Below are 27,932 nucleotides of genomic sequence, written 5' to 3'. Positions count from 1 at the left end.
CCGGTCAAAACACGTTTCTCACGTGTACTTACCAATAGATTCGACACGCAAAGAGAAATAAACTTTCTTCTTCTGCATTTCTGAAGAAAAGCCATACTTTACCCTTTGCAACCATAAAATCTATGTGTTTGCAGATGTTCCTCACCTAATTCGGCATAATTTTGTTGATAAAGGTTTTATCATCCTTAAATAAAATTAATAAAAACATAATTGAAAAATTAATAAATTTAACATCGTCGCCGGATTTAAACATATCACATAAAATAAGTATGGAAAATTTAACAGTAGTAGGAACTCAACGGCAAAAAGTTAAATTGGCCACAAAATTGTTCTCTCATACCATTAGTAATGCCATAAGTCGTTGTGGAACATTAGGACTTCTCAGTGAAACAGACAATTGGATTGAATGTGCAAATTTTCTTAAACTGGTGAGTAGTAAATTACATTTCAGTGTTTTCTTGGTAGTTTTTACGTGTCATTCATTCAGGTAAATGATTGGTTCGATGTTTTAAATACAAAAGTTCCTCATAAGGACACGCGAGAAAGAATGTCGGCATTTGGTTTGTCACTAGAAAAACAAAAGGCCATTCTTTTGGAAATGTCAGAGACTATGGAGACAACGGTTGTCAAAGGAAAATCATTCATGTTATCTTTTCAAAAAGTAAGAAAGTTAAACTGATAAATTAAGTGTTATTGAGGTTCAAAAGTAGGTTTCAACAGTGAAACCCCACGTAGAAAGATAATATGGCTCAAAAATAAAGAATTAATTTTGTTTTATCAACTAGCATCCACTTTTGAATTACTCCTACTTTGAAAATTGTTGCTGATACTCTCAAACGTGTTTATCTCGATTAGTGACTGATAATCAACAGCTACCAAAAGAAGAAAAAGAATGTGAACATATCGACGATTTAAAGTATGATGCGCATCATAGAGTACTTTGCTGGATATATGTGTCATAAACTGAACAAACATCTGTACAAAATCATACTTTCACATGGACAGATCTAGTTTCGGAAGGTGGATTAATAAAACCCCCTGATGAAATGTTAAATTACTTATATTACTAGTTTTACTAAGTTACTACTACTAATTACTTATTTTTATTACTTAATATTGTTGGATAAAATTTTCAATAATGGAAATGGAGAATTCGGCCTTTTACCTTCAAAAAATTATTTAAAAAGATTTATTGATTTAGCTAAAGATGTCCAGTGCCCAAAAGTTGAAAAACGTTTATTATTTCGGTCAAAAATGTACTTCAGAATCAAAAAGATTAATAAAGATTTCATCTTAAAACCTGGCCTTAAGAGAAAAATCAAAAAGTTAGCAAACTAAATTGACTAAAAATAATTAATCACCACTTATTTAGACGTTTCTTCAAAAAATCTAGGTATGTTTTGATATTACATGAAATTAAATGTGAGTTTAAATATTTTTGTTGTTTTTTTTTACCTTTTATGAAAAATAAAATAATAAAAAATAATAAATAAAATTGTACTTATACAGGGTCATCCACGACGACCGTCCATTAGAACTTTACAGGGTTCAGCTGGCCAAAATACAAATTTGAAAATTCAGATTTAAGTATTATCAATTGCGTTCTCTTCGATTAAAATATTTTCAAATATCTAACACTTCCGATTATACCGGAAGTTGCCACCTACTTTATTTTTTTAAATGGAACACCTGTATATTTTTACATATTTGGATTTGTGTTTTCAAGATTTATGAATGGCTTTCGTTTTTGCAATTTTATTCGTCCGTTCTCGAGTTATTTGAATTTTTCTAGAAAAATCCAATGTCTGCTAGAGCAGACATTTGTTCAAAAAATCAGAGAACACTCGATTTTTATGGTATCAATTTAGGATTCAGAACATGCTTAAGCAACATGATGGAGTATGTTTTGGTGCCGAGTATGGCTGTCTAGAACGTTTGGTCACTTTATTATGGCACGTTACCTTTTCGAATTTTCTTTAAATGTCACCCCCTATATTTTATTACTTAGTCGTCTTCGGTGTCTCATTTTACATCTTTTATATCCGATATGTCCTATACCTAACATTTATAGTTTGGGAAATAATTAGGGTTTATTGAAAAATGCACACAAATATCGAAATTAAAGTATTTTCAGGTTCCGGGTACTTGTGGTTACACCGGAAGAGGTGACAATTTTCATATTTTAAATGGAACACCCTGAGTTTTATAACATTTTTCAATCAAAAATGTCAACTACAACGTTACTTTTTATAATTTATAAATCATCTACTTTGACCGCCGGAAAAAAAATTTTGTGTTGGGAATGTTGTTGTGGTTATGTATTATCAGAGGATCACTAAGGAAAGAGTAAACAGAGTAAAAAGAGTTGGTGTGATGACTAGGTTACTTTTTGTAGTGATCTGTTCTCAAGAAATGCCACGTTTGGAATTTAGTAATGAGGATTATTTGTATTTGATAATAATTTATGGAGAGTGCAACCAAATAATTACGCGTACGTGTCGGCTGCAACATACAGGGGCCTAAAATTGAACAAAAATTTCAAAAATGTAATGAAATACAGGCTGTTCCATTTGAAATATAAAAATTGTCACCTCTTCCTGTGTAACCGCAAGCACCCGGAACCTGAAAATATTTTAGTAAAAAGCTGGCATCAAACACAGAAGTCCGCAAATTTTTAAAAGGCCAGTTCATATGGTTATACACTAGATCACACTAGGTATTTATGGTACACTAGGTTAAATATCGATATGATATGTGTGCATTTTTCAAAAAACCCTAATTATCTCCTAAACTATAAATGTTAGGTATAGGACATATGGGATATAAAAGATGTAAAATGAGACATCGAAGACGACTAAGTAATAAAATATGAGGGGTGCCATTTAAAAAAATTAGGTTATGGGATTTCCAAATTTCGAAAAGTTAACGTGCCGTAGTAAAGTGACCAAACGATCTAGACAGCCTTACTCGGCACCAAAACACACTCCATCATGTTGCTTATGCATGTTCTGAATCCTAAATTGATATCCCAAAAATCGAGTGTTCTCTGATTTTTTTAACAAATGTCTACTGGAGCAGATTTTTCTAGAAGAATTCGAATAACTCGAGAACGGCCGAATCAAATTGCAAAAAGTAAAGTCATTCATAAACTTTGAAAATAGACAAATCCAAATATGTAAAAATATATAGGATGTTCCATTTAAAAAAATAAAGTAGGTGGCGACTTCCGGTATAACCGGAAGTGCTAGAAATCTGAAAATATTTTAGTCGAAGAGAACGCAATTAATAATACTTAAATCTGAATTTTCAAATTTTTGTATGGGCCAGAACCCTGTAAAGTTCTAATGGACGGTCGTCGTGGATGACCCTGTATTAATTTACTTGTTAAAATTGTACTTGCCAATAGATTCGACACGGGAAGAGAAATAAACTTTTTCGGTGCATCAAAGTCGTCCGCTATTAGATAATAGCGGATGAGTTTAAACAGTTCCCGTACGGTTATTATAAACATTTCGAAAAAATTTTATTAGAAAGATCGCTTTAGAATAATGTATCCTACAATAGTATAATGCTCTGATGTGGAAGATACCGGACACCTGTATAAATAATCTTCGTATCTTGATAAATTAAAAATCTTGTGCATAAATAAAACAATAAAAAAATCGCGACATAAATAAAATGTATTTTAAAAACAAGAATGACTCAGAAAAATGCATAATTTTCTATTATTACATTTATTATTCTTGAACTTGTAATACGAATTTAACAAAAATAAATAAATCATGTAAAAATTTTTATTTAAATTTAAAAATCAAATAAAAAAAAAGGTTTCTATTCAACCTTGTAGTTTAAGACGTATTATTATTATTACTATTCATTAAATTTTACAAGTACACAACATCAAGTCAGCTGTGTTATTACATCACATTGTTAAAAAAAAAACATGTCATAAATTTATCGAAATTGAATTGAAATTATTGAGTAAAAAATGTTGATTAAACTTTGTTAACGTATATAAGAATGAAAGAGAGAGAGAAAACACATAATGATCGTGTGGAAATATTTAAAATTCCATACTTGGTCGCCGTTTTGTAAGAGTGTGCGTCTATCAGTGTGAGTGAGTAACGTGTGTGAGTGTGTACGAGACATAACGCCACAAAATGGCGGGGACAACAGCTGTGAGATGCCGGCATTCAAAAATTCCTATTAAAACCAAGCGGACGCGTACAAGCCCCGATTCGATACTAACAACGCTTTAAATTTAAAAAATAATAATAAAGTTGTATTTAAAAAAATATTTTTTTTCGTTAAAGTTAATAATAAATTTTTTGTAAGAAACCACGCGGAGAAGAAATTTAAAAAAATATCCGCTTACCTGTTAACGTTAGCCGGACTGTCCCTCTCCGTGTGTTGTAGTACCTCTACCGCGCCCCTGTCTTCATAAATAGACATAATCTCGCGGGCAGCGCGGCACCGAAAACGTCCCCCTCGTTTACAATTCGGGACACGATTCGTACTCGTTTATATAATTTTTTCCGCGCGATCGAAAATTTCAAATTCTTCAACGACGCTTTTTTTCCGAAAAAAATTCAATTAGAAGTTAACGTGCGCGCCGCCGAACACGAACATACGCCACCGAATAGCAGCGGTTTTCTGGCGGGAAACAGCTGAGACCCAGACCGGGGCCGTTTTAGTGTCCGTGTGTTCATACGCCAAACTTGTCCAATCATTTCCCTCCGTCATTTCAAACCGAAAACGTTCAAAACTCCCAAGATAACTCTCCAATTTCCTTATTTTAAATGAAACGTCTTAAAATCGTTGAGGTTAAGTGGTAAAAACCCGAAATAAATGCGAAAATATAGTGGTACTATTTATGACGCGGATTAAAGTAGAATAGTACTTATCAACGTCTGCCAGCTGGCGCTGTAGCCCCTCCTATCGGGTACAAAAGGAAACCGATCGGCGTCATTCCCCCTTTGCCCCGTTTTATCCCGGAAACGTCCACACTTCACCCCACCACATCCCGAAAATAAAAAGAATACACAAAGTTCGATTTACAACAAACAAAAAATAGGATATAATAATTTTCATCTAAAATATACATAATTGGTACTTTATTTTTACTAAGTTTACGTCTTCGTACTTTTTAAACCTTACACACTGTACTTAAAAAAAGTAATATTAATTAAAAAAAAGTTAATCTCTCAAAAAAAATTATTTGAGAAAAATATTACTTAAAAATATAATAAATACTTCTCGACTTATAACATTCTTATTTCCTATTATATCTCTTTTGAAAAAGCGCCTTTCAATCGAAATAAAAGAAAAAGAAACGGTGATAATGAACAAAAAAGTGTTGTTATTCTTGATTTATTTGTTGTTGTTGAAATTGTTCTTGAAACTTAGATAATTAAAACATAGTTAATAAACTTATTGTTTTTTGTTTTAATGAGGCACTATAAGAACTTTTTGATATTTGCTACTTTGAGGTGACGAGACTGTGACGGGTTCATCTTCACTTTTAGCTGTTGAATCAAGTCGAAAATTTTCAAAGAAGGTCCAACTTTACCACCCGTGTATGCCAAAATATCTTCTTTACTCAAATATAATAGCGTTTTTCCATCCACTTTCTAAAAAATACAAGAAAAATTAAATCATTTTTTAATACACATTTTTAAATTAATTTTTTGTACAGTTTTAAACTTTAAAAATAGTTAATCTGACATAAAATTTTTCGTCCTACAAATTCTAACTGTAAGACAAAATTCTATGAATTATATCAATATAGGTTTATCAGGCTGGATGTTATTGGCATAACAATGCGTGATGGCGGTTCATTGATTCATGTTTGTTGTGTTTATATTCCGTTTTTGAATAACGTAGCGTTATATTCTTTTATTGATCAACTTTCCGCAATTATTCCGAATGATAAATTTTCTATCATAGGTCTGTTCTGGCTTCCATCACATCCGCTTCAGTTGGGTGTGATGGTATTTCCATAGGAATGATACATCTCTGCAGTCCGTTGATTTTGCCGTATCTGACTCACTTTCTCAATTAATGTCTTTCGGAGAGTAAATTTCCTAGGAAATAAGTATTCTTCCAACATTATCTAAGGTGCTTGAAAAAATTATGAAGCAGCAGTTGGTGAGTTACGTGGAGAGTAATAGCTTGTTGCCTTAGGAGCAGTTTGGCTTTCGAAGTGGCAACTGCAATGTTGCGCCTAACTGATGATATTCTTATTAAACACGGAAAATGGATTGTATACTGCTGTGGTTTCCCTGGATTTTTCTAAAGCGTTTGATCCCGTTAATCACGTGATTTTGGGTGAGATTCTATATGATTTGGGGCTAAGTTCAGATGCGGTATCTTTGTTGGTTGACTACCTCTGTGATAGGTCTCAAAGGGTAAGGATTGGTGATGATTTGTCTCACACAGTTAGAGTTTTGAATGGTATACCACAGGGTTCGATGTTGGGGCCTCTCTTGTTCTCTTTGTACGCTTCGTAATTTAATAGACGGGTGCAATATTGTAAAGTCAATATGTCTGTTGATTATATACATGAAAATGATAAGAATCTAGCACAGATGCGTATTAATGAGGACCTGTCTACTATATTTAATATTGCAACGTTCCATAAACTAAAGATTAATCCTGATAAGTCTGCGTGTACATGCTTCGGGAGAGGGAGGGGGGTCACAGGGCTGAACTTGGATCTTGATATTAATATAAATCGTTCAAGAATCAATGTTGTTAAGGAAGCAAAATGTCTTGGTTTAACAATAGATAACACCTTCAGACATTAGGTGAATGGGAGAAATATAAACAAGCTCTAACGAATTACACCAAAAACATACGTAAGGCAAACAGAGAGTCTTGGAGGAGGTTCTGTGAGGGAGTGAAAGATACACCCAGCAGCGACCTGACGGTAGTTTTACGGACTATAGCAGAGCCTCGTTAAAGCTTCTCATGCAGATTCACTTCCCAGGAAGCTTAAAGATGAGGGCTGATAATGCCACAGCGGGCTATTCCTGCAAGGCAAAGCGCCCCTCAAATACGGATTGGAGTGTGGTTAGAAACGTCGTCACTTGCACATCCGTGGACCAGGCGATTCAAACATTTAACCCGTTGAAGTCGCCTGGAGAAGACAATATCTTTCCTGCTTTGTTACAACAAGGAAGGTAACTGTTGTTGCCAATTTTGGTAAAAATTTTCAGAGCGAGTGTGCCTGGAAATACGGCAGAATGGACCAAGGTAAGGGTATCTTATATACCCAAAGCGGGCCGTTCGGTCCCTACTAGTAATGCCTTTCGACCCATCAGCCTAACGTCATGCAGCAATAAAGAAATCTTGGTTTGTGCGTTTCTGGATATAGAAGAAGCGTTCAACAACGCAATACCACAATCTCTTGAAAGAGCTGCTCTTGACAAGGGAGTGGAAGCAACTATAGCGGGTTGGATCCGCAATATGCTTGATAGTAGAATAGTTTCTACTTCACTCCACGGTGACACGATACGCTTCAGGCCGGGAGTTGTGCCCTTCACCAGAAAACGAAAGTTGGATGGATTAATCCGCCCAACTATCCAAGGTGAAGAAATTCCTTTCTCAAAGGAAGTCAAATATCTAGGAGTAATCCTAGACAAAACCTTGTCATGGAATGGAAATTTGCAGGGAATTTTGCACAAAGCTAGACTATCTTTATGGACTTGTCGCAGTCTTTGTGAAAAAAATTGGAGTCTTACCTTTGAAAGACTGTACTGGCTCTATGTGACTGTGGTTAGACCTATGATCACATACGGAGCAGCAGCCTGGTATAGGAAAGTCCGACAGACTTCAGTTATCAGTAAACTTTCACGAATTCAACGGGTAGCTGGATTGGCAATATCTGGTGCGATAAGCACAATGCCAACTCTAGCAATAAAGGTTCTGTTTGGCCTATCTCCTCTGCATTTGCATATAGTGAAAGTGGCTAGAACAACCATTTACAGATTTAAGCAATATGCTCAAAACTGTTCCGACATGTCCTACTAATGGGCTGCGGAAGACATTATAAACACTGATACATACTGTGTTATCAATGCCGTCAGATTTGGCGGGATCACTATCAGTGATTAATGTTTGATACCAGATTGTGCTGCCTGAGCGGCAGTCCTACATCGAAAATAAAAATTCTCTGGTTCAGGCAGATATTTGCATGTTCACAGATGGATCAAAAACGCCGGAAGGGGGCGAAGCAGGAGTATAATGCCAGACACCTCGAATTAAGCAAACCTACAGCCTGGGTACGTACTGTATTGTATTCCAGGCGGAAATATTTGCTATTGACATGGGTGCTAAAATCCTTCTTGAGAGAGGGGTGAAGAACATGACAATACGAATTTTCTCAGACAGTCAAGCCGCTCTCCAAGCGCTGCAAGCCGTGAAAACAGTGTCGGCTCTGGTTAATGACTGCAAGAGAACATTAAACACACTGAGTTGTGATAACAGAGTTTCTCTGATCTGGGTCCAGGGTCACCAGCAGTACCCTTAAAATTCACTAAAGAATCACCCCTTGAAGTTTATTGCAGTCATTCAGATACACCCTGTATAAGTCATTGTTGTGTTGGGACTCGTGTAGTATAATTAATATTAAGTTTATGTTTGTGGTAAGGTTGGTTGAACAGATGTTATCTGGAGCCCGCCTATTGCACAATGCCATTTTTTTCCTTTTCGTTTTTGTGTATGTGTTGTTTAAACATTCTAGTTTAGAGTTTATCTACAGTATAGATACAATTTTTGTTATTATTATATATTTTTTTCTTTTATTGTATTCAATGGTTTGTGCAATAAAGACATTTATAAGGCCATTTATAAAGACATTATCGGTCGCTAATTTTCGTGTTCCTCCCTGGTGTCTTTGGCTCGATTATTTATTTTACATGCCTACTCCACGTACGAATATCTTTCAGAACTCTCCCATGTTGAGAATGGCGCGCACATGCGATCAGTTACATCGTGGCCCCCACGCCAATATGTAACTGATTCAGTGAGACCTAAGTTTACCGAGACTTTTTTGTTTATCTTGATGAGAACTATAAGTGGGTGAAATATCAGAACACAATTTTTAAACACCTGGTATAAAACGGACAAACTATAGTAGGTAAAAGTTACGAACAACGAATAAAATATACAAAACAATATACATAACGGTCAATAGAAAGTACAACCAAAATTTAAAATTTTATATCCAATTCGGCTAGCAATTTACGAGCTACGGATTTAGCATCAAAAAAGTTGCACAATGTGCTGAATAGATTATTTTGTAGCTCCGCAGACACTGAGACGATGACAACATTTGTGGGGACTGCTACCACAGACGGGGAAGTACAAATCCTTTTGGTTCTTGGTTGGGGGTTAAATCCCCAGAGTCCAAGGTGACGCCTAAGTATTTAGAGAAATTTTAGTGCTACAGGGTTATGTTATTAAATATTCCATTTTATTATTCAAATGAAACGGGGTTGATCTCAGTCTTTTTTAGGTGAGGTGTTAGTCTCCAGTTATAAAAGTACTTCCTCATAGCTCTTAGGTCATTAAAGAGGATCTTTTCAGTGATCTTAATGATTTTATGTTGCGTGGCGAGTACTATATCATCAGCATAGATAAATTTTCTTGACCTTATGGTTGGTAGGTTCGGTATATACAGTTAAAAAAACGGGTGCAAGAACTGAGTCCCGCGAGAGTCCGTTGGTCATTTTGTTTTCCACAGTTACGCAGAACTATCTATTGGACAATATGTTGCCAATAAGTTTTATAATGATAAAATCTACAAATGTTTTGGAGCATCTCTGAAAGCAGCATCTGGTCGGTGCAGCTTTGTTGTGTTCTGAAACCAGCTTGTTCGATGGGTATAATTTATGAAACTTTGGGACCAATTATGTGCAGAATAAGCCTTTTGAGAAGGTTATAGCAGAAACTCAATATTGCGATAGGACGATAACTTTCGGCCTGCTCCAGGGGTTTAATCAATTTTAAGATGGCTATTATTTTGGATCTTTTAAAAGCCCTCTGCAGACGCCATGTCGATAGTATGTGAGTATAATAAACTTAGATAACCACCGAAGGCACCCCCGTCCAAAATGGACGAGAAATTCGGGATGCATCTTATCAAAACCTCGGGCTTTACCAGATTTCATATGTCAGGGCCTCTCTTCACTCATTTATTGAAAATTTTTTTGAAAGCGATTAAAAATCAAAATTAAAAAGGGCATTTTAATTAAAAAAATATATATAATTAAAGAAATATAAATAAACTTAAAAAAGACTGGAATAATCATAATCCATACTTCAGCAAAAATTTAAGAATTATACTGGTGAAAAACCAAACTTAAGAGAATAGTCGGGAATACTCTGGTCAGGAGGTTAATTTGCAAGAAAAAGTCTGAAATTGCAATAGTTATAAACTAGACTTCAGCAAAAAACAGGAATTACATTATTCAAAGTCCATATGAAGTCTTAAATTACTGTTCAGAGAAAACAAAAAATTGATTATAAACCAAATATGATTTTTCATAGCAATACTTATGTGTTCAATAAAAGAATGCGAAGAATATGAACAAGAAACCAATGGACTTGTCTTGTTATTGCACAGGACAGGAAATCACCAATACGGAAACTTTGCCAATGCAGGATAAGCACAAAAGCAAAGTAACAGCTGCAGAAATGAGGTACCGGGTGGTACAAGATCCGTAGATAATAAGAGGCTCCCAAAAAGATGATAGACACCCAGAAAGAAGTAGCTGTCAGTATCAAGAACAAAACATACCTAACGTTGGCAGACGTCTAGATACTGCTTCTAAAAAATTAAATACTGCTTTCTGAAGACTAGATACTGCTCTGGAAGATTAAATACTGCTTTCTGAAGACTAGATCCCCATCGAAAACAATTTCAGTAATTTGTGTTTCATAAAGTTTGCTTCACCACAATTTTTTCAATATTTTATCTAATTAAATATTGTTGACACCGACTTAATGAAAACGCTATCACGTCGTTTGGGTCTTTTTGTACCTCTTTAGAGAAAACGCGGTGGTGCTGCTAGGGATTTTTTTCGACAGTGGTTTTTGAATACCTGTGGTATCCAAAGGGTTAAAGCCAACAAGAAGTAGTGCTGCCCAATCATGTACAGCTCGATCGTCCATGATTTCGAGATGGATGAAAACCAAAATTGCCATCTATAGAAATACACCACCAACAGTATTATTAGAGGAACACCTTCATTTTTAATACATCCAATATGTACTGAACTCTATTGCTTTTGAACCCTAGAAAAACGTCAGGACTTGTGAAACTGATGAATCATATTTTATAAGATAGAGTGAAAGCCGGCGTAGCACACGTAGCAGTAGACTGCTATGGCAGTAACGTCAAGTTTGGGTGTAACGCTACTGCTATATCAAAAGTAGAAAGTTTTCTAGCGATAACAGTAACTTTTATAACAGTCAACTGCGATCGCAATAGCCATATAATATAGACACGGCCCGACAACTCTCTGTGAGTTTTGACCTGTTCCAGCATATTTCGCCATCCTGATCTGTTACAAGACATCTGTCATGGTTTTGGGGTCGCCCTTTACCTGGTCTAGGTATCTTATCTTGGACCGCCCCCTATGCCTTGTTCCGTGTCCTATCCACCAAATAATAGACATTGTGGAGTAAAGAACACATTATTTTCTTGAGTACTGGATTATAGAGTTGATTCTAATTATTAAACGTTTACTAAAGCCTTGCAATAATACTAAATATGCATAGGTGAAAAAGAGACGGCTTTTATAAGTCGATCTTAGACATGAAAATTTGTAATTAAGTATTTTAAATCATTTATGTCAAGAATATTAAAAACAATTACTTTTAGTAAGTTTAATTATTACTAAATGTTTTAATCATTTATGCTAATGCTTTTATGATCTTAAGTAATATTAAAAGAAATTTTGTTTACCTGTTTACTAAAACTATCGCAATAATTCGCGCAATCGTTCACCCTTAAAAATTGCGCCACATCAAAAACATTCCAATCGTCTGGACAGAGTTCGCTAGATTCACAAGATCCTCCACTACTATCTATTAATCGAGGTATAAGTTTTGTACTTGTATTATTAGACGTCTGCAAAAAAAAAAACAAAAAATTAATTTAAAGAATAATTTGTTTAAGTTTCTTTTAGATAATTTCAGGTTATATTTACGTTAATGTAAGAAGTAGCTTTTCTTTCGGCCGGAGGTAAACATCCTAAATTTTCATTGTTACCCGTTGTAGGATCCTGCTGATTCGATTCAACCTCTAAAGGTTCTTCTTCTATATCCGCTTCCGACTTCATATCACGATCTGGATCCACATCCATCGAATCCTCGGATTTTACACTTTTCTGAGAGAGAGCTTTTGGCGATGACGTTTCTTTTATTTTCTTTTTCCTGCCGCGTTTCTTCATACCTAATTGAAATTCTACTTAGCTGCTTTAATATACAAAACACCAACAAAAAAATATAAAACAGAAAAGAAGTAAGATTTAGGTTATGCTCCAAAAATTGTTAGATAAATAAAAATAATTTAAAATATTTAATTGAAAATATTATTTTAAATGTTTAATATGTATGTTAATTTATTAAAATTTTTTCTTTATTTTTAAAAACATTAATTAATTTGATACATTTTTAAAAAAGACAGAACATCTAATTCATTCTACAAAATCTAACATAAAATTTTTGTTCAAAAAATCTATTTTGTACATGTACAACATGTACAATGTACATTATTTAGATGTATAAATGAAGAAAATGAAAAAGAGGTAAGAGGATAAGTTGTCTTTGTGTTGTTTTACTTATACAAAGTTTTTTAATAAGTATATTTGTGTCTTTTGTTGTAATTGAGTGAAAATTTTGTACACATCTTTCTCTGAATTTGCGGCAGATTAGGAGTTGTATGGCAATTTCTTAATAGAATCCAATGATAACATAATGAAGCGAAGTTGAAATGGATAAGTTGCCCCTTCATATACAGTTACTGTTGGACTTGTTATTGACAATATGTCTGGTGTAATGATAGCTTGACTAAGTAATAATTCCTTTTCGTGGACAATTGCTATTGAGACAACATATCTCCAATAAAAACTACAAGTATAGAATGGAAATCAGTAAAAATAGGCATAGATTGTAGTCATACTCCGCTGTCTGTGTCTTTTTAACGTAAAATTTGTTGCACGAATTCTATTAAGAACTTGTATTGCGCTATTAAATTATTAGTTACTTATTAACTGTGATTGATTCTCATTGTTTGTGGGAGACCGTTTAGTTTATGGCATGAAAATTTGGTCTAAAATGTGAGTGTGGTAAAACATTGGGATTAGCCGCGATCTTCCGTGCAATCATAGTTTTCAAGGTCTAATGAATGATATAGTACAAGACCACCTAATTTTACTATTTTATTTATTTTTCTTTTAAACGAATTCTCATTTTGTTTAAGATTCAGAGGATACCTCTGTGGTTATAGTAGTAACGCGTAGACCACTTTTTGACTTTTTGTTGTAGAAAAAGATGTGTTAATGCATGCTTCTCAAACATCCTTTCAAAGTTCTGGAGAGAGAATTGCGTCCAATATTCTTAAAGACATTTCTAACTCTCCGCAGCAAATGCATATCAAAATGCAATTACCATGCAGGATTTATTGGACCACACAGCTAAACGTTTGGCTATGTATTTAGAAGAGGTACAAACGCAATTCAAACAAAAAATAAAGGACGGCGATTGGAGTGACAGCAACATTTTCCAAAGTTGCTTTGTTCCGCTACGGTTAGTTTGTGAGTTAAACAAAAAAGTTGTTTGGCAAAATCCAACTCCTTCTTCGCCACGGTACTATCGACCAATAAGGATCAGATTTGTCAAAGAAACAGTGGATATCATTCAATCTGAAATCGCGTACGTAGAAGACGTTATTAAGGCATTGCAAAACAGCGAGTTAGTACAAGGAGAAATGCTGTTGTATACAAAACACATCATGACTGTGACTATGGTCGACGCCAAAGTATGCAATGCTGCAACAGTCACTACTTCAACCATGAGATGCTACATTTGTGGTGCGACATCAAAGGAATTTAATAACCTCAACATAAAGAAAACTGTCGACATTGACGCAATACAGTTTGGGCTATCGTTGCTGCATGCTAGGATTCGCTTTTTCGTATGCATTTAGCATACAAAATTCCTGTGAAAAAATGGTAGTCAAAGAAAAAAAGCTGACTTTAGCAATACTAATGATGGGAATACCAGCGGAAGATTTTTTGAAAATTCCAAAGTTGCTGCCGAAATCACCGGTGTGGATTTTGGAAGTTATTTCAAGTTCCCATAAAGTGGATTTAAAAAAGTGTGCTCTATATGGGTATGAGACTGCGAAGATGTACAGTCAGAAAAAAAAGATATGCGTCGACGTTTTTTCGTATAGGCCGTCCAAATTACACAAAATCCCATATACGGTATGTAAAATGAACCCCGACAATGTAATTTGGACGGCCTATACGAACGAAAGTCGACGCATCACTTTTTTTTCTGACTGTACATAAACTTATATCCATGCCGCAATTGTTATAGAAAATGTTCTTTTGCCGATAGGGCAGAATTACGCAAGAAAATTTTCTAAAGAACAATGCAATATAGACGTAATGAATAAATTATTGCTCTGCTCAGATCCATTATTGTCTAGCATTAGACAAAAACCACGAAATAAATCTATGCCACATAGTAAACAAGCCTTAGAAATGGTGATTTCTGCTGAGCCCTACATGGCTGGCAAGATGAGGAATCTATCGCAGAAGATTCTGATAGTGAATGAGCCAATGGAGCTCTGATGAACTCTTCGTTTGAAATTAGGGTTGAAATATTTTTTTTAATGTTAAATTGTTTTTTATTTTTATATATGTTCACCAAAAGCGTAAAACAACTGAAATAAATCAAAATAAACGTTTTTGAACACATAAATTAAAAATGTAATAAAAATTTGTTAATTTGCATGCTTGGAATTCAATTTCAGAAGGACTCATATATAGGACTCATAAGTAACGAATCCAAAATAAAATAAAACTACATATGAAATTACTCATTTGAACGAGTACAGGCTCATATATTTAGGATCCAGAGTGAACAAACTAAATATTGTCACTGAAGAAATCGATGCTAAAATATTTAGCGGCAATAAGTACTAACAAACACCTAATGATGAGTAAAACACTAGGCTGACAAACGAAACTCAAGATTTTACAACATCTGGATGCGAAGATGCATCATGTCTACTGGAGATCAAAACAAATTAAGAGTCTTTGAAAGACACAACAACTGGAAATGATGCAGAGAGACAGAAGAATATTAGAAGAGAATTGTAGAATGCATATCACGTGGACAGAGAGCTAGGGAAAGCCAAAGAAAGATGGAAGGATGATGTGATGGAGAGCTTTAGGACGTTTGGTATATGAAACCGGAAGCGTGCAGCTTCTGACCGATCGAAATGACAACGTGTTGCCAAGCAAGCCAAAGCTCACAGTGAACTGTAGTATTGGACGAAGAAGACTTATCAGTGATCCCACATCATGACACGTGAGTAAAAAGTTGTTCCATGAGAATTGCCATTTTGATTGGGTTTTCATGTTTGTTACTAGAAGTAAAAAGCGTTCTTTTTTTCCAGGAATCCTTATTTTCCATTAATCTATTTACTTTTTTACTGATTACATATTTTTTTTTATTTAAAAATACAATTGTTAAAAAATTCTTTGCTGAATAATTTTACACAATTTTGAAATTTTTGATCGAAATTGAAAAATAAATAACAATACACTACACAAGAAATATCAAACATTATATTTTAGTGTCATCCTACAATAATGTAAGTAAGATTCTCCTAGAACAATGTTTCCCAAACTCTGGTATGTATACCCGCTACACGGCTTGAGTGCGCCTGGTGTAACGAACATTTTGCGTTTCTTTCATTACAAACATAGAAAAATAATAAAAAAATTCGTTAGTTGTTACTGGTTTCACCGAGGGTGTGATTCTGCGTATTCCCAACCCTGTGTCTGACATAACTAGAATTGCTCGATTCGGCGGCCGCGTTAGTTTAGTAACTAAATTAACTAAACTTTAAGCCGTGTGTCCACTACCAAGTTTTCTTGCGGAAGTTGCTTCCAGAAGTGACTTCCAGAAGTTTTTATCATTAATACGTGTTTACACGACAAAATCGATTCCACGATCGTCAGATGCCACTGCTGTCATCTGACAGCAGTGGCAGCGAATCAGTTACTTCTAAAAAACGTAAACGTGTTTGCTAATACAAGTATGATTGGGAGATTAGTTTTTTTTGATAAAACCTTGTGAGGACAAGGCGTTCAAAGTTTTCTGCACATTGTGCAAAAAGCACTTCAAGGGGTGTCGAACATCAGAATAGAGTCAAACAGGTGAAAACCAACCAATGTATTGCGAAGTTCTTTGGATTCCAAGCAGGCACGTTATCATCGAAAAAGTTCCTAAACATAGTGCACAGACATCTTACCTTTCGTTAGACTGCATATCTAAACTGGTTCCGATGATATACTCGGACTCCAAAATGTTAGTGACATGAAATTAGGAAGCATCAAATCATCCAGCATAGCAGGTGCCATACTGGCTCCTCTGTCCATAAAACCAGCCGTGAAGAGATTGGTTGATAAAGACATTTTTATTCAATAGGTACAGATGCAGCAAACCACGGTAACATTAAAATGAATCCTTTAGTGGTAAGATACTTCACATTACAAGACGGCTTGAGAAACTATTTACTGGATTACTATGAAGACGCTAAAGAGGCATCAAACGATATATTTACAAACATAAAAAACAAACTTGCCGAAAATGGCTTGAAATTGAAAAACATCTCGTTATTCCGCTGATAACGCCAATGTGAACTTTGGTCGTTTTAATTCAGTTCTCGCATTTATAAAGTCACGCAAAGAGAACAGGTGAGCTAAAGATGTTTCAATTCATGGATATAGAATTCCTGCCCTGTGACTACTCGATGGTTATCGTTGCATTCAGAAATAGAAGACTCTACAAAAATCTGATGGCTTTGAAAACATACAAATATTCTCAAATATTTTAAGACTACTGATTCTGCGGCAATGCAGAATCTGGTTCGGGTACCGGAAATACCGAAGATGTGTTGGAAGCAGAAATATATTTGGCGTTTTACCACCATGTCGTGGCCAACTTGAAGGTGCAAACAGGCTGATATGCCGTGTGTACAGAATTATGGACCGTTTAATGCAAAAACTGAAGCAACGTCTTGAAAACGCTTTCTTTGTTATGAATGTGCAACAATCACTTCGAAAATTACCTAATACTGAAGTAGAAAAATATAAATCCATATTTCTCACCTGGTACAGAGACGCAATCAAGTATCTTGAATCATGAGTTGACTTTAACGAAAATACTAATAACTCGGCTAAATATAAATGTCGACCTAGATGCATTATATGAGTATTTTGTGCTAAAGTCCTCGATACCGGAATACGCATTCTAAAGTCAACAACAGATGAAATTAATGAAAACCATTTTTTTTGTCAAATTATTTCAGTTTGTGTTTTTGATCCTAGTCTCCAATGCACAGGCTTAAAGAATCTTTTCCTTGTGCAGAAATATATGGACTCGAAACAGATTAGATATACAAAGTGTGAAGGCAGAATTACCAATAAAAAGCAACTTTAATTTGTCATGCAAAGACTTTTATAAATATATTTTAGAAAATGATGAAGTTCTTAACTAAAACCAACCAAAAATATAAGTAGGTAATTCTCAAAAGTAAGTAATTTGTTTATGGAAAAATGAATGTACTTTATGTTACATAAGTGTACATTTAATGTGTTTTTTTGTAATACATTTAGTATCAAAACATAAATAAGTGGAGTTTTATTATACATAATCATATATATTTTGACCCCAAATCACGTATTTTTTCCAGCTAAGCCCAGTAAAACAAAAAATAGAGCTGGCAGCCCTAGTTAGAGGGTATATTTACTCAATGGACCTGGTTCTAATGGACAATTGCAATGATTTTTACGAAAACAAAAAAGAATGTTTGTTTTTTGAGAAAATGTATCATAATTAATTTGTTAATTTTAAAGTTTTAATGAATAATTCTGAATTAATTTACTAAAATTAAGCAAATAGTTAAGAAAACTCATTATGAAGTTATTGAAGAGACTATTAGAAACACACGATATAAACTTTGATTTAGTACCAATGAAATATAAACTTAAAAACAATTATGTTTAAGTTAAAAATTAAAAGTATTACCTTTCGGCGGTGTTAACAGTTTCGGTTCTTGTTTAGGTCCCTCCAATTTATGCCCAACGCTTTGACACCAACCAACTGGATAAATATCCGGACTTTCACAATCTAACCACTGATCATACTCCTCCTCCCAACCATCAAAGTGTACTTTTAACAGCCTCCCCACAACTTTAGCCACCGTCGCTACACAAACCAATCTCGGATCCATTAAATCAGCTGCTTCAATTTTCATTCCTTCCCGGAATCCATGCGTTGGAACAAAATGATTTATCAAACTAACCGTAACTGGAACTTTATAAGTGTTTTGTAAGTAACTATTCCAATCGAACGTAAATTGGTCATATCCTTTTGGTGGCGTTAAAGGGATATTGTTCTTTTCGCAAAATCCAACGGGAAATATACATGGTGAACTGACATGGTAACAAAACCAATCGGCACCCGTCGCGTCTGAATCGTAAGTATCGATACGGATCATGATGTAACCGTAGTTTAAAACATCCATAACAGTCGCCACACAAATTGAGCTTAAATTTAACGGGTCGATTGCTTCTAGTTTCATTCCGATTGAAAAACCGGAATACCCGGTGTTTTCTTTAAAACCAACTTGAAAAGGGGTGAATAATTCGTCCGTTGCGTCTTCTTCGTCGAAAATACCTTCGTGAACCTTTTCGAGGTAATTTAATGGGGCTACTAAATGATGACCAACCTAGAAATCATTTAGATTGATACAAAACGGATTATTACAAGTGAAACAAAGAGAAACATCTTGAATTATAGTACCTTTTTAGCCCATCCAACCGGATGTAATAAAGGTGAATCTTCATGACACCAAAATCCAGCATCATCAGGTGGCATATCATAATATTTAACATTAAGTCGTTTGCCAACGATTTTATGGATCATAGCAACTTTCACTTGGGAAATTCGATTTTTATCAACAACCTCGAGATTTAATCCGCATTGAAACCTCGATTTAAGGCTGTCGTTAATTTTATTGCTGTAATTAGAAGGCAAAGTTCTCGCGCCCGTTAGCCTCTTCCTTAAGAAATCTTTCCAATCCCCATATTTATCTTCAATAGTTTTGGGTGGAATAAGAGGTTTACCGCGCGTTGCACACCAACCGACCGGGTGTACTTGATTTGAACATAAAGAAACCCAAAAATCTTTGGTCGAATTCGAACCAAAACCTTCGTACCTCAAAAGCGCTTTATAACCTATAATTTTCATAACAGTCGCAACCCAAAATGAATCGGGAAATGTATCGGAGATGTTATCGCAATCTGTGTTTTCAACTTCAACTTTCATGCCAGGTAAAATACTCCCCCAAATATCCGCCATTGGAACGTGTTTAAAACATGTAACCGGAGCGGCAACGAAATTTTCGGTTTCAAGTTGTCGATCCCAATCAAAAGTATTCGCCAATTCGGGAGGTTTCCGTCGAGTTAACGGAAGGTTATCATCGATTGGTTGCAGTTCCGGCGGTCTTACTAATTGAGGCAACGGTTGGTCCGAGATTAAACCTGAGAGATCTTCCTGAGACTCCAATTTAAAACTATGGTGGGCGTAGGGTTTGTGTTCCGGGGTAGTTTGAGGCGATTGAGGCAAAGGTTCCGGTACTAAACCGCTGTAACCCCGAGCGCAAGCCATACTACAAAACCGACGTTCTCTTGTATAAAATGCGTGCTTAACACCCATTGCGCCACATTTTTCACATATCGCTATTCCGTCTTTTTGTATAGGTATGACAGATGGATCAGTATTACTTTGGTAAGCAATTGGTGTCTTAAGAACTAAACCTGGATGTTTTACCGGTTTTATCTTTCTCGTTGGACATGGTATCGTTTGAGTGGCTGTATTTATCATGTAAACAGGTTCCGAATTATCATCATCTATGTAACTTCCGTTACTATCCTGTTTTATATCAACCATTGGTAACATATCTAATCCTTCCATAACCTTCAAAAAATCAAAATGTTTAAATTAGTAAATATGAAATTCATAAATGACTAATATTTAAAGAAGAATTTATCAAGAAATATTAGCTTCTTTCGTGATTATATTATATGACATAGTCATATTCCAGATAATCCAGACCTTCAAGACGACCACAAATCAATGTATAAAGCATAAATAGAGCTGCTTCAAACACAACATACAAGAAACAATTACAGAGATCTACAAAAAGGGACAGAAGAATAAACAACATAAACACTGGATCTACCCAGGAAACAATAAAGCTAATGGAAGAGAGAAATCTAGTGAAGATGAGTGATATCGAAACAAATTCAAAAGAAGTGCCGAAATAGATAAAAACAACTGCATTAAAAAGATATGTAAAAAACTGGAACAACACCTTGACGCTTTATACTAGTACACAAAAATGTGGGAATTACCAGAGGATCACACTTATCTCTCATGCTAACAGAGTCCTGTTGAGAATAATCGATCAAAAGATAAATTACTATCTGAAACGACAAATCCCTGCAGGAACCAGAGATCAGATCTTCATTATCCGACAACTGATAGAAAAATCACGAGAATTTTACTTTAAAAACTTATAATTACCATATATTCTAATAAGAATTTTCATGAAATGGGTCTAAGTAACTGTTAGCAAATGCATTCCAACAGCCTCTTATCTCAATGTCTTCTAACCCATTAGTCTAACACCTTTTCTGACCCTTGAATGAATTGTTAATTGTGGGGATGTACAAAGAGCCCGTTGGGGTCTAAGTGCTGTAAAGGGAGTCTTGGGTCGGGTTTTTGCTGCATTAATTAGTATAAGTCTAATTGCAGTCTTGTTGATCGAATCTTGAAAGAAGGTATATTATATCCTTTAACTGTATTCAGTCGAAAACCTTCTGCAGATTAAAAGCAGATCAAAGCTAGGTATGACTTTTCTGTTATTTGTCTTATGACAATGATGCCGTCCAGGCAAGATCTTTGTGATCTAAATCCTTATTGTTCGTTTGTTAATGAAATTCGTTCATTTATCTTGTGTGTAATGATTTTTGTGTTTTACTTTAGGGTGATGCAGAGTAAATTTGTATAATTTATGGCATTATTTATCGCCGTTTTACTAGTTCGTCATTCATCTGGGATTCAATATTAGGAAATTTTTCTTTTTATTCAAGTTGTTAATTGTTAATTTAGGTTCTCTTTCCCATATTGGAGTAACTCATTGGTGATATTGTCTTGGCCTCGACTTTTTCTGTTCTTACATTTTTGCAATGGTATCTCTGTTTTTCTTTTCTATTACAGCGTCATTGTCGGTTCAAATCTCTGGTATATTTGGTTCAATTTCCCTATTGTAGGATATTTTTTACCAAAGTATCTCTTTCTGTATTTCTGGTGTTAATGAATTCGTTTCCCTCCTTTGACTTTTAATTAATCGCCAAATTAATAGCCCATAGAAGTCTCTTTCCATTCTTTTAAAGAAGATATCCCAGATAAAAGCTAGTTATAACTTTTCTGTTATGTCTTATGACATGACAATGATGGGTTTCATGCAAGATTCATCTGGGAATCAATATTAGAATAAAATTTTTCTTATTAGTGTTTTAATTGTTGATTTAGGTTCTCTTTCATATTGGAGTAACTCATTGGTGATATTGCTGTGGCCTCGATTCTTTCTGTTCTTACGTTTTTGCAATGGTATCTCCGTTTTTCTTTTCTATTACAGCATCATTGTCGGTTAAAATTTCTGATATATTTGGTACAATTTCCCTATTGTAGGATATTTTTTACCAAAGTACCTCTTTCTGCATTTCCGGTGTTAATGAATTCATTTGATTCCCTCCTTTGACTTTTAATTAATCGCCAAATTAATAGCCCATAGAATTCACTTTCCATTCTTTTAGAGAAGATATCCTGCTAATCTGCAAAGCACATATGACAAATCAAACTTATTGAATTACGAGCGTTGTCATGGCCTTTTAATCTTATCGCCAGTATATTGTCTCCCAAATAAGTCGATAAAGATACAACACTTTAGATAATATTTTGTAACATTAGGTTACTGATTGATAGCTGAATGCGCTTACAAAGCAAAAGATTTTCTTTGGGAGTCACGACTTATCATAGAGAGAGGAAGAAACCTGCACAAAGTCTTACAAGAAGATAAGTTATGCATACTATCCCTAGGACAACCAACTTATTGATCTTGCAGCATGAGAAAGATACCGGAGATGATAGCTTTCTGAAGACCCGTGTTTTGATCTTTCATGCACTATGCACCCAAATAACCTAACTTGACAAACCAAATGGCTAATTGGACTACTCTCCAAGAAATGAGTGCCGATTCAATTAACTTAAAAATTTCTCTTATCCTCCAAAACGGATATCGAAAGAGCGGTAAATAGCTTAACAATATGCATTGAAAAACAAGTGATATTAGCAACATGATTAAAAAATGGAAAATCTGGCACTAAAACAGGAATAATAATAATCCGTTTGCTGCAAGAAGCCTTAAAAGGATACAAAAACGAAAATCTTGAAAACTTTCTTATTAATCCTCTAACGATAAGGAAAGGAATTATTCAATATGGAAGCTAACATAGGAAAAGTGATGGAGTTTTGAGAAGTAACGAAGAGAAAACAAACATTTTTGCGGAGCATCTACGAAATGTCTTTCAATCCCACCCAGAATTACTTCAGCACAAAAAATTAATTGACACCTCACTGAACGCTTTCTATAAAACTGCACGACTTGACGTTTATCTTCGGACTGCCATTGTTTTCAAAAGTATTTGAAAAACTCTTATTGAAGAGACTTTAGAACATCATAATAGATAAAAGACTAATCACACAGTAATCAGATCAGCCAGAGATGCATTGGAAGCCAAAAAGTATTATACAGTTGCTTTCATAGATGTTTTTATAGATATTTTCATGTAAGACACAATGACGCATATTCGCCTTTGCTACCGATACCTTAAACCTTTCATACACAGTCAATTTGCCTACGACAAAAAACGCCATGATTCCAACATATACGAATGACACAGTAATTATGGCTACTCATGTATCCCTTGAAATAAGTAATGGAAGAGTGGCTAGAACAGTGGCAAGTAAAAATAAATCTTAGTAAGTTCACCCATAACACCATTAAACAAGATACCTTTGCCCGTTTAAAATGACGTCAAATATTGGATACCTGGATCACCAAAAAGAAATATGGACGAAGCGGCTGCAACAAGCGATGCTATATAGGAAAATGTACTAGTTTATGAATAGGAACTCATAACTCAGTCTAGACAATAAGTTGTTTATATATATATATAACACTATACTGAAACCTGTTTTGGAATACGGAATTCAGTTATGGACCACCGCCAACGAATCAAACATCCTATTCTTGACGGAATGAAGAACCCATCAATCTGTTATCCTACTACAAATTGCGATCACTATGCATCAATCCAAAATGGCAACTGAAGCATCTTATGTTATAACCAGAGCCGCGATGTTTCGGGCTGTTGATGTCACCATCTATATAGAGCAGCGAACGGGTTATAGCGTAGTAGTAACATGCTTTTATCGAGCACATCGATGTGCCGCAACGTAACGATACTGGCTGAATGCTGGCCTATGTAAAATTTGGGGGGGTTCTCTGCGGTGCAGCGTTCAATACGTGTTTGGCCGATTGTCTAACTAAAACTCAACCAGTGGCGTGGTATACTATATGTGGCGTGATGTGGTCCATGTGGTCCGAGTGTCTACCGTAAAGCGACGAGCCGCCAATGAGTTGCCCGACAACGTCGCGGCTCTGGTTATAACTCATGTTTTCGCAAAACATAAATAGCCTTATCGGGATCGGATATTTTTTAAGGGAGCTTTTCTTGAGGGCTGCGAGAAATTATTTTCCAACTTTAAAAATAAAAGTGAAATTCGCAATGTAATTAAAGATTTGCAACTTTCTCGTAACTCGTCGTATTAAAGATATGAATAACACTGTAACTCGACAATTTGATCCATATAAAGTTGTCGTTTCTTTTCGGTATAGTTTGATGAGTCAACAAATATTATAAGAATGTTTTTTTTGGGAAAAGAAGAATTTTTAACAATACTTCCGAAAAGAATAACGCGAGTTCCAGATATGATGGCAACTTTTATGCCATTATCCAAAAAAACAAATTTGCCTTTGCATAAATTTTTTGCTATGTGTATCGACGCAGCACCTTCAATGATTGGTAGAAATCATGGATTTTTAGCCCTTTGCAAACAAAATGAACAGTTTCCTGATTTCATATCCTTTCATTGCGTAATTCATAATAATGGTTTATGTGTAAAAATTTTGGATGTTAAATATATTATGGATGTAGCAGTGAAAATTGCTAATTCTATAGTATAAGGAGGCGTCTATTCCCTAGTTAACTTGAAGACAATAACTCGAAATATGAAGATTTATTTCTTTTTTATCATGTTAGGTGCCTCAGCCAAGGAATATTTTGGAAAGATTTCTAAATCGCGTTTCAGGCATTATTGTATTCTTGAACACATTGGGAGAAAAACATGAACAATTGGAAGATCCAGTATGGGTAAAAAGAATTGCATTTCTTATGGATTTTATGGGCCATTACAACTCGCTTATTGAGTTGTTCAATTCGGTAAATGCTTTTAAAACAAAATTAAAACTTTTTGCAATTTTCACAATTAAAAAGGCAACATTTTAAAAATTTCCATATTTAGAAAAAGATATTAAACTTACTGGTGAATGTAATATTGAAATGTTTGGTCTGAACCGGAAAATTTTAATCATGAATTTGAGAGACGATTTGTAAATCTCAGTAATCTTCAACCGATTTTTGAATTTATTTAATTTCCTTTTCAACTTAATTCATTGGCTCTACAGTTAGAAACTTTAACAATACAATCGGATATAATTCTGAAAGGATGTGTAAATGATAATTATTTTTGGAATTTATTACCAGAAGAAAAATATCCATTATTGAGATCGGTGGCAATGAGGATATTTGCATTTTTTGGTTCCACTTATTTATGTGAAGCAGCGTTTTCTCAAAAGAAGAACATCAAATCGCAATTTAGGAGTTCTCTGACTGATGACCACTTAATGGCATCTATATGATTAAGCATCAGTGATTAGAAATCTAACTTTACAAGACTTGTTGATGAAATGGAATGTCACGCATCTACATCAAAAAATTAATCCAAAATATTTATCAATAAAGTACATTGCACAAAATGGTAAATAAATTAAATTTTTATACCCATTTTTTAATGTCGATTATACCAGTATTAAGTTTACCTAAAGGTTAGTTTTGTTTTTGGGGCCACTATTGAGTGGGCTCCTTCTACCTATATAAGTGTTTTATTTGTTAAATGTACTGTTTATTGTTGTTATATGCGATAGATTAAACTAATTCAATGTTTATTTGTTGTATTTGTTTATGTTCTTCTTCTTGTACTGATGTATAAATTTTTGGTTATGACATAATCCATTGTTGATTATTTTTGAGAATTTCTGAATGTATATTTATATTGAGATTTATAGCCCAAAAATATGTTATTGATTCTGAGATCATATGGCGAGGATAAGTTGCTCTTAATACAAATTCTATCAAAATCTCTTTTTCTTAAAATTCGTCAACCTTCTCCTACATGGGTCGTCGTGCTTCAATCACTTCTACTCCAAGGCAAATTTATGGGTCTATGAGATATTTGATAATTGGTTTTGCTTCTTTTCCTAAGGTTAGGACCGACAAAATCGTTGGCAATTAGTCATTCAATCCACCAAATGGTCATACAGGCCAAACTGTGTTCTATTTGTGTGTTTAATTTAAAACATAACAGAAATTCTTAAATTTTCATTTTAAAGGGGTAATATTTGTGTAACCCTGTTTCATTGTTCATATTGTAGGATTTTTGATTTAGATACTGAGTCAACTATTGAATACAATAACAATGAAGTTGTTGAAGACTACTCTGTTGCTACAAATTAAGGGTGAAACGAATCGTCGTTTGGTTGGATTACAAAAAACCTGAATTCTAGCCTTTTGCTAAGCTGGATTATAAGTTACTTCTTGGTAAAAATCATACTTGAAATGCGTTCACTGACATTTCATCATAATATTAAAAAAAATAAATATTCATTAAAAAAGAACATTTGCTGGATGATTCAACTGGACTGGATTTTCAATCAACTGACCAGGTCAGCTGGAATCAGCATCATAGCCACATTTTCTGCCATCCCTATTACAAATAAATCCTACCCTCTCTGAAGATTACTGGGTACCAAAAATTAATACTGCATGAATGAACAATAGTTGCTTACAAGCTGAAATAGAGCTGGATAATAAATATATCATGACTGCAGTCAAGTAGAGCTATCTATTTTAGATCATTCTGTACCAGGAAATTATAACATTTAAACAACTTCAGGGAAGTATCAAGGAACTTACAAAAGAAGTTGATCAAAATCTTTGAATGATTCTGTCAAGGTAACATTTTTTAATATTTGAAATTCAAATATTGCTTGAATATTTATAACCATGAAATATTGCATTGTAACAGATATGCAAATTTGCTATACATGACATAACAGATACAGCATGGTATGTTATTAACTTTGTATTTAATATTTCCAATTCATGGTTTTTCATACATTATTATTAATCTTGAATATATTTGTTGTGAATATTCCCAAGTATATCCTGCAAAATCTGTCAAATGACAGATCAAAATGTTAATTTTTAAATCACTAACTTAAACTCAGTTTGTTTTAGAGGAATCTTTTTCATTGAAAAATTATTAGTAAAAACCTTCTTTCTTTTTATTGAACCAACTACTAAATTTGTCCATTCCAATTTTAAGCAACAATGAAGTGAATATTAATGAAGAAAGAAGTTTTTTTTAATAAAGTGTTATTTTTTATACCATTACCATTGGTGAATTGTGCATGTTTTGTATATCATCCAGAGAATGATTTGATGCACTATGATGTGACGGAGTATAGTAAGGACTGTCTTGTTCCAACATGAGTTCGTTGGTTTCGTTTGGTATTAATCCGAGAGACATGTCAGCAGCAGCTTGTCCTGCACCCATCCACACCATTCCTATATCAGCAACCCCAGGCAATGTAAAAACTGTAAATGTCGAAATTGGTTGCAAAAATAAAACAAATAAAAGGCAAACAAAAAATAGAAAATAAAACAATTTTTAAAGGTTAAACGAAGAAAATCATACAATAATACTCACAAACAACTTATTGATACAGGTGTTTAAATTAAGATTCTAAAATACAAGTTCAAAGAAGGTTTACAGTTTTTATTGTGGTACGTGCACAAAGAAGAGTGTAGTGTAGAACATAACCAGACATGCCTAAACCAAAGCGGACTTTTTTTGATAGAATTTACATAAAAACAAAGCGTATCTTTAACCTACCGTTCATTTTGTTAGTATTTTTTTGTTTAATGTCATATACCGGTTACGGTAACTCGCATTATTTTTGGGGGCGAAGAATTGATTTGGAAAAAACCCAAATCAAACGACTCGTTTATGAGCTCATCAAGCGACCGGACAATAGTGCTTTTTTACTTTTTAAAAGTGCCGTCCTGATCAGAGCTGCCAACATTCAAGCT

At 34.4% G+C, this 27,932-nt stretch overlaps 2 protein-coding genes across 6 annotated transcripts in view; both read right to left on the bottom strand.

Moving 5' to 3' along the window:
• Positions 1-4,891, bottom strand: part of LOC111413431 (transcription factor cropped) — a 69,893-nt gene extending 65,002 nt beyond the window's left edge. The window contains exon 1 of the mRNA XM_023044401.2: positions 4,376-4,891. Within this exon, the coding sequence (XP_022900169.1) occupies positions 4,376-4,452 (77 nt within the window). The 5' untranslated portion in view covers positions 4,453-4,891. The remainder of the gene's footprint in view (positions 1-4,375) is intronic.
• A 206-nt stretch (positions 4,892-5,097) lies between these two features.
• LOC111413430 (Scm-related gene containing four mbt domains) lies at positions 5,098-27,881 on the bottom strand. 5 transcript variants are annotated; one of them, XM_023044398.2, is made up of 7 exons: positions 27,736-27,881; positions 27,229-27,407; positions 19,114-20,289; positions 18,337-19,039; positions 12,216-12,472; positions 11,972-12,136; positions 5,098-5,630 (listed from the first exon to the last, which is right to left on the bottom strand). In XM_023044398.2, the coding sequence occupies exons 1-7, from the start codon at positions 27,740-27,742 to the stop codon at positions 5,457-5,459; spliced, it is 2,661 nt and encodes an 886-aa protein (XP_022900166.1). In that variant the 5' UTR covers positions 27,743-27,881; the 3' UTR covers positions 5,098-5,456. The 5 variants fall into 5 exon arrangements, with proteins under 5 accessions (XP_022900166.1, XP_022900163.1, XP_022900165.1 ...); XM_023044395.2 differs by having other exon boundaries at positions 27,229-27,437; positions 27,736-27,880; XM_023044397.2 differs by having other exon boundaries at positions 12,216-12,460; positions 27,229-27,437; positions 27,736-27,880.
• Between the last annotated feature and the right edge of the window lie 51 nt (positions 27,882-27,932).

The sequence above is a fragment of the Onthophagus taurus genome, chromosome 11 (assembly GCF_036711975.1).
Source record: "Onthophagus taurus isolate NC chromosome 11, IU_Otau_3.0, whole genome shotgun sequence".
NCBI lineage: Eukaryota > Metazoa > Arthropoda > Insecta > Coleoptera > Scarabaeidae > Onthophagus > Onthophagus taurus.
This window is presented reverse-complemented; position numbering and strand designations above follow the sequence as displayed.

Coding starts and splice junctions, on each gene's coding strand:
- LOC111413430 (XM_023044395.2), bottom strand. Junction 12,137..12,215: donor AAGCTACTTCTTACATTAAC/GTAAATATAACC, acceptor TTTTTTTTGCAG/ACGTCTAATAATACAAGTAC. Junction 5,631..11,971: donor GCGATAGTTTTAGTAAACAG/GTAAACAAAATT, acceptor TGTATTTTTTAG/AAAGTGGATGGAAAAACGCT.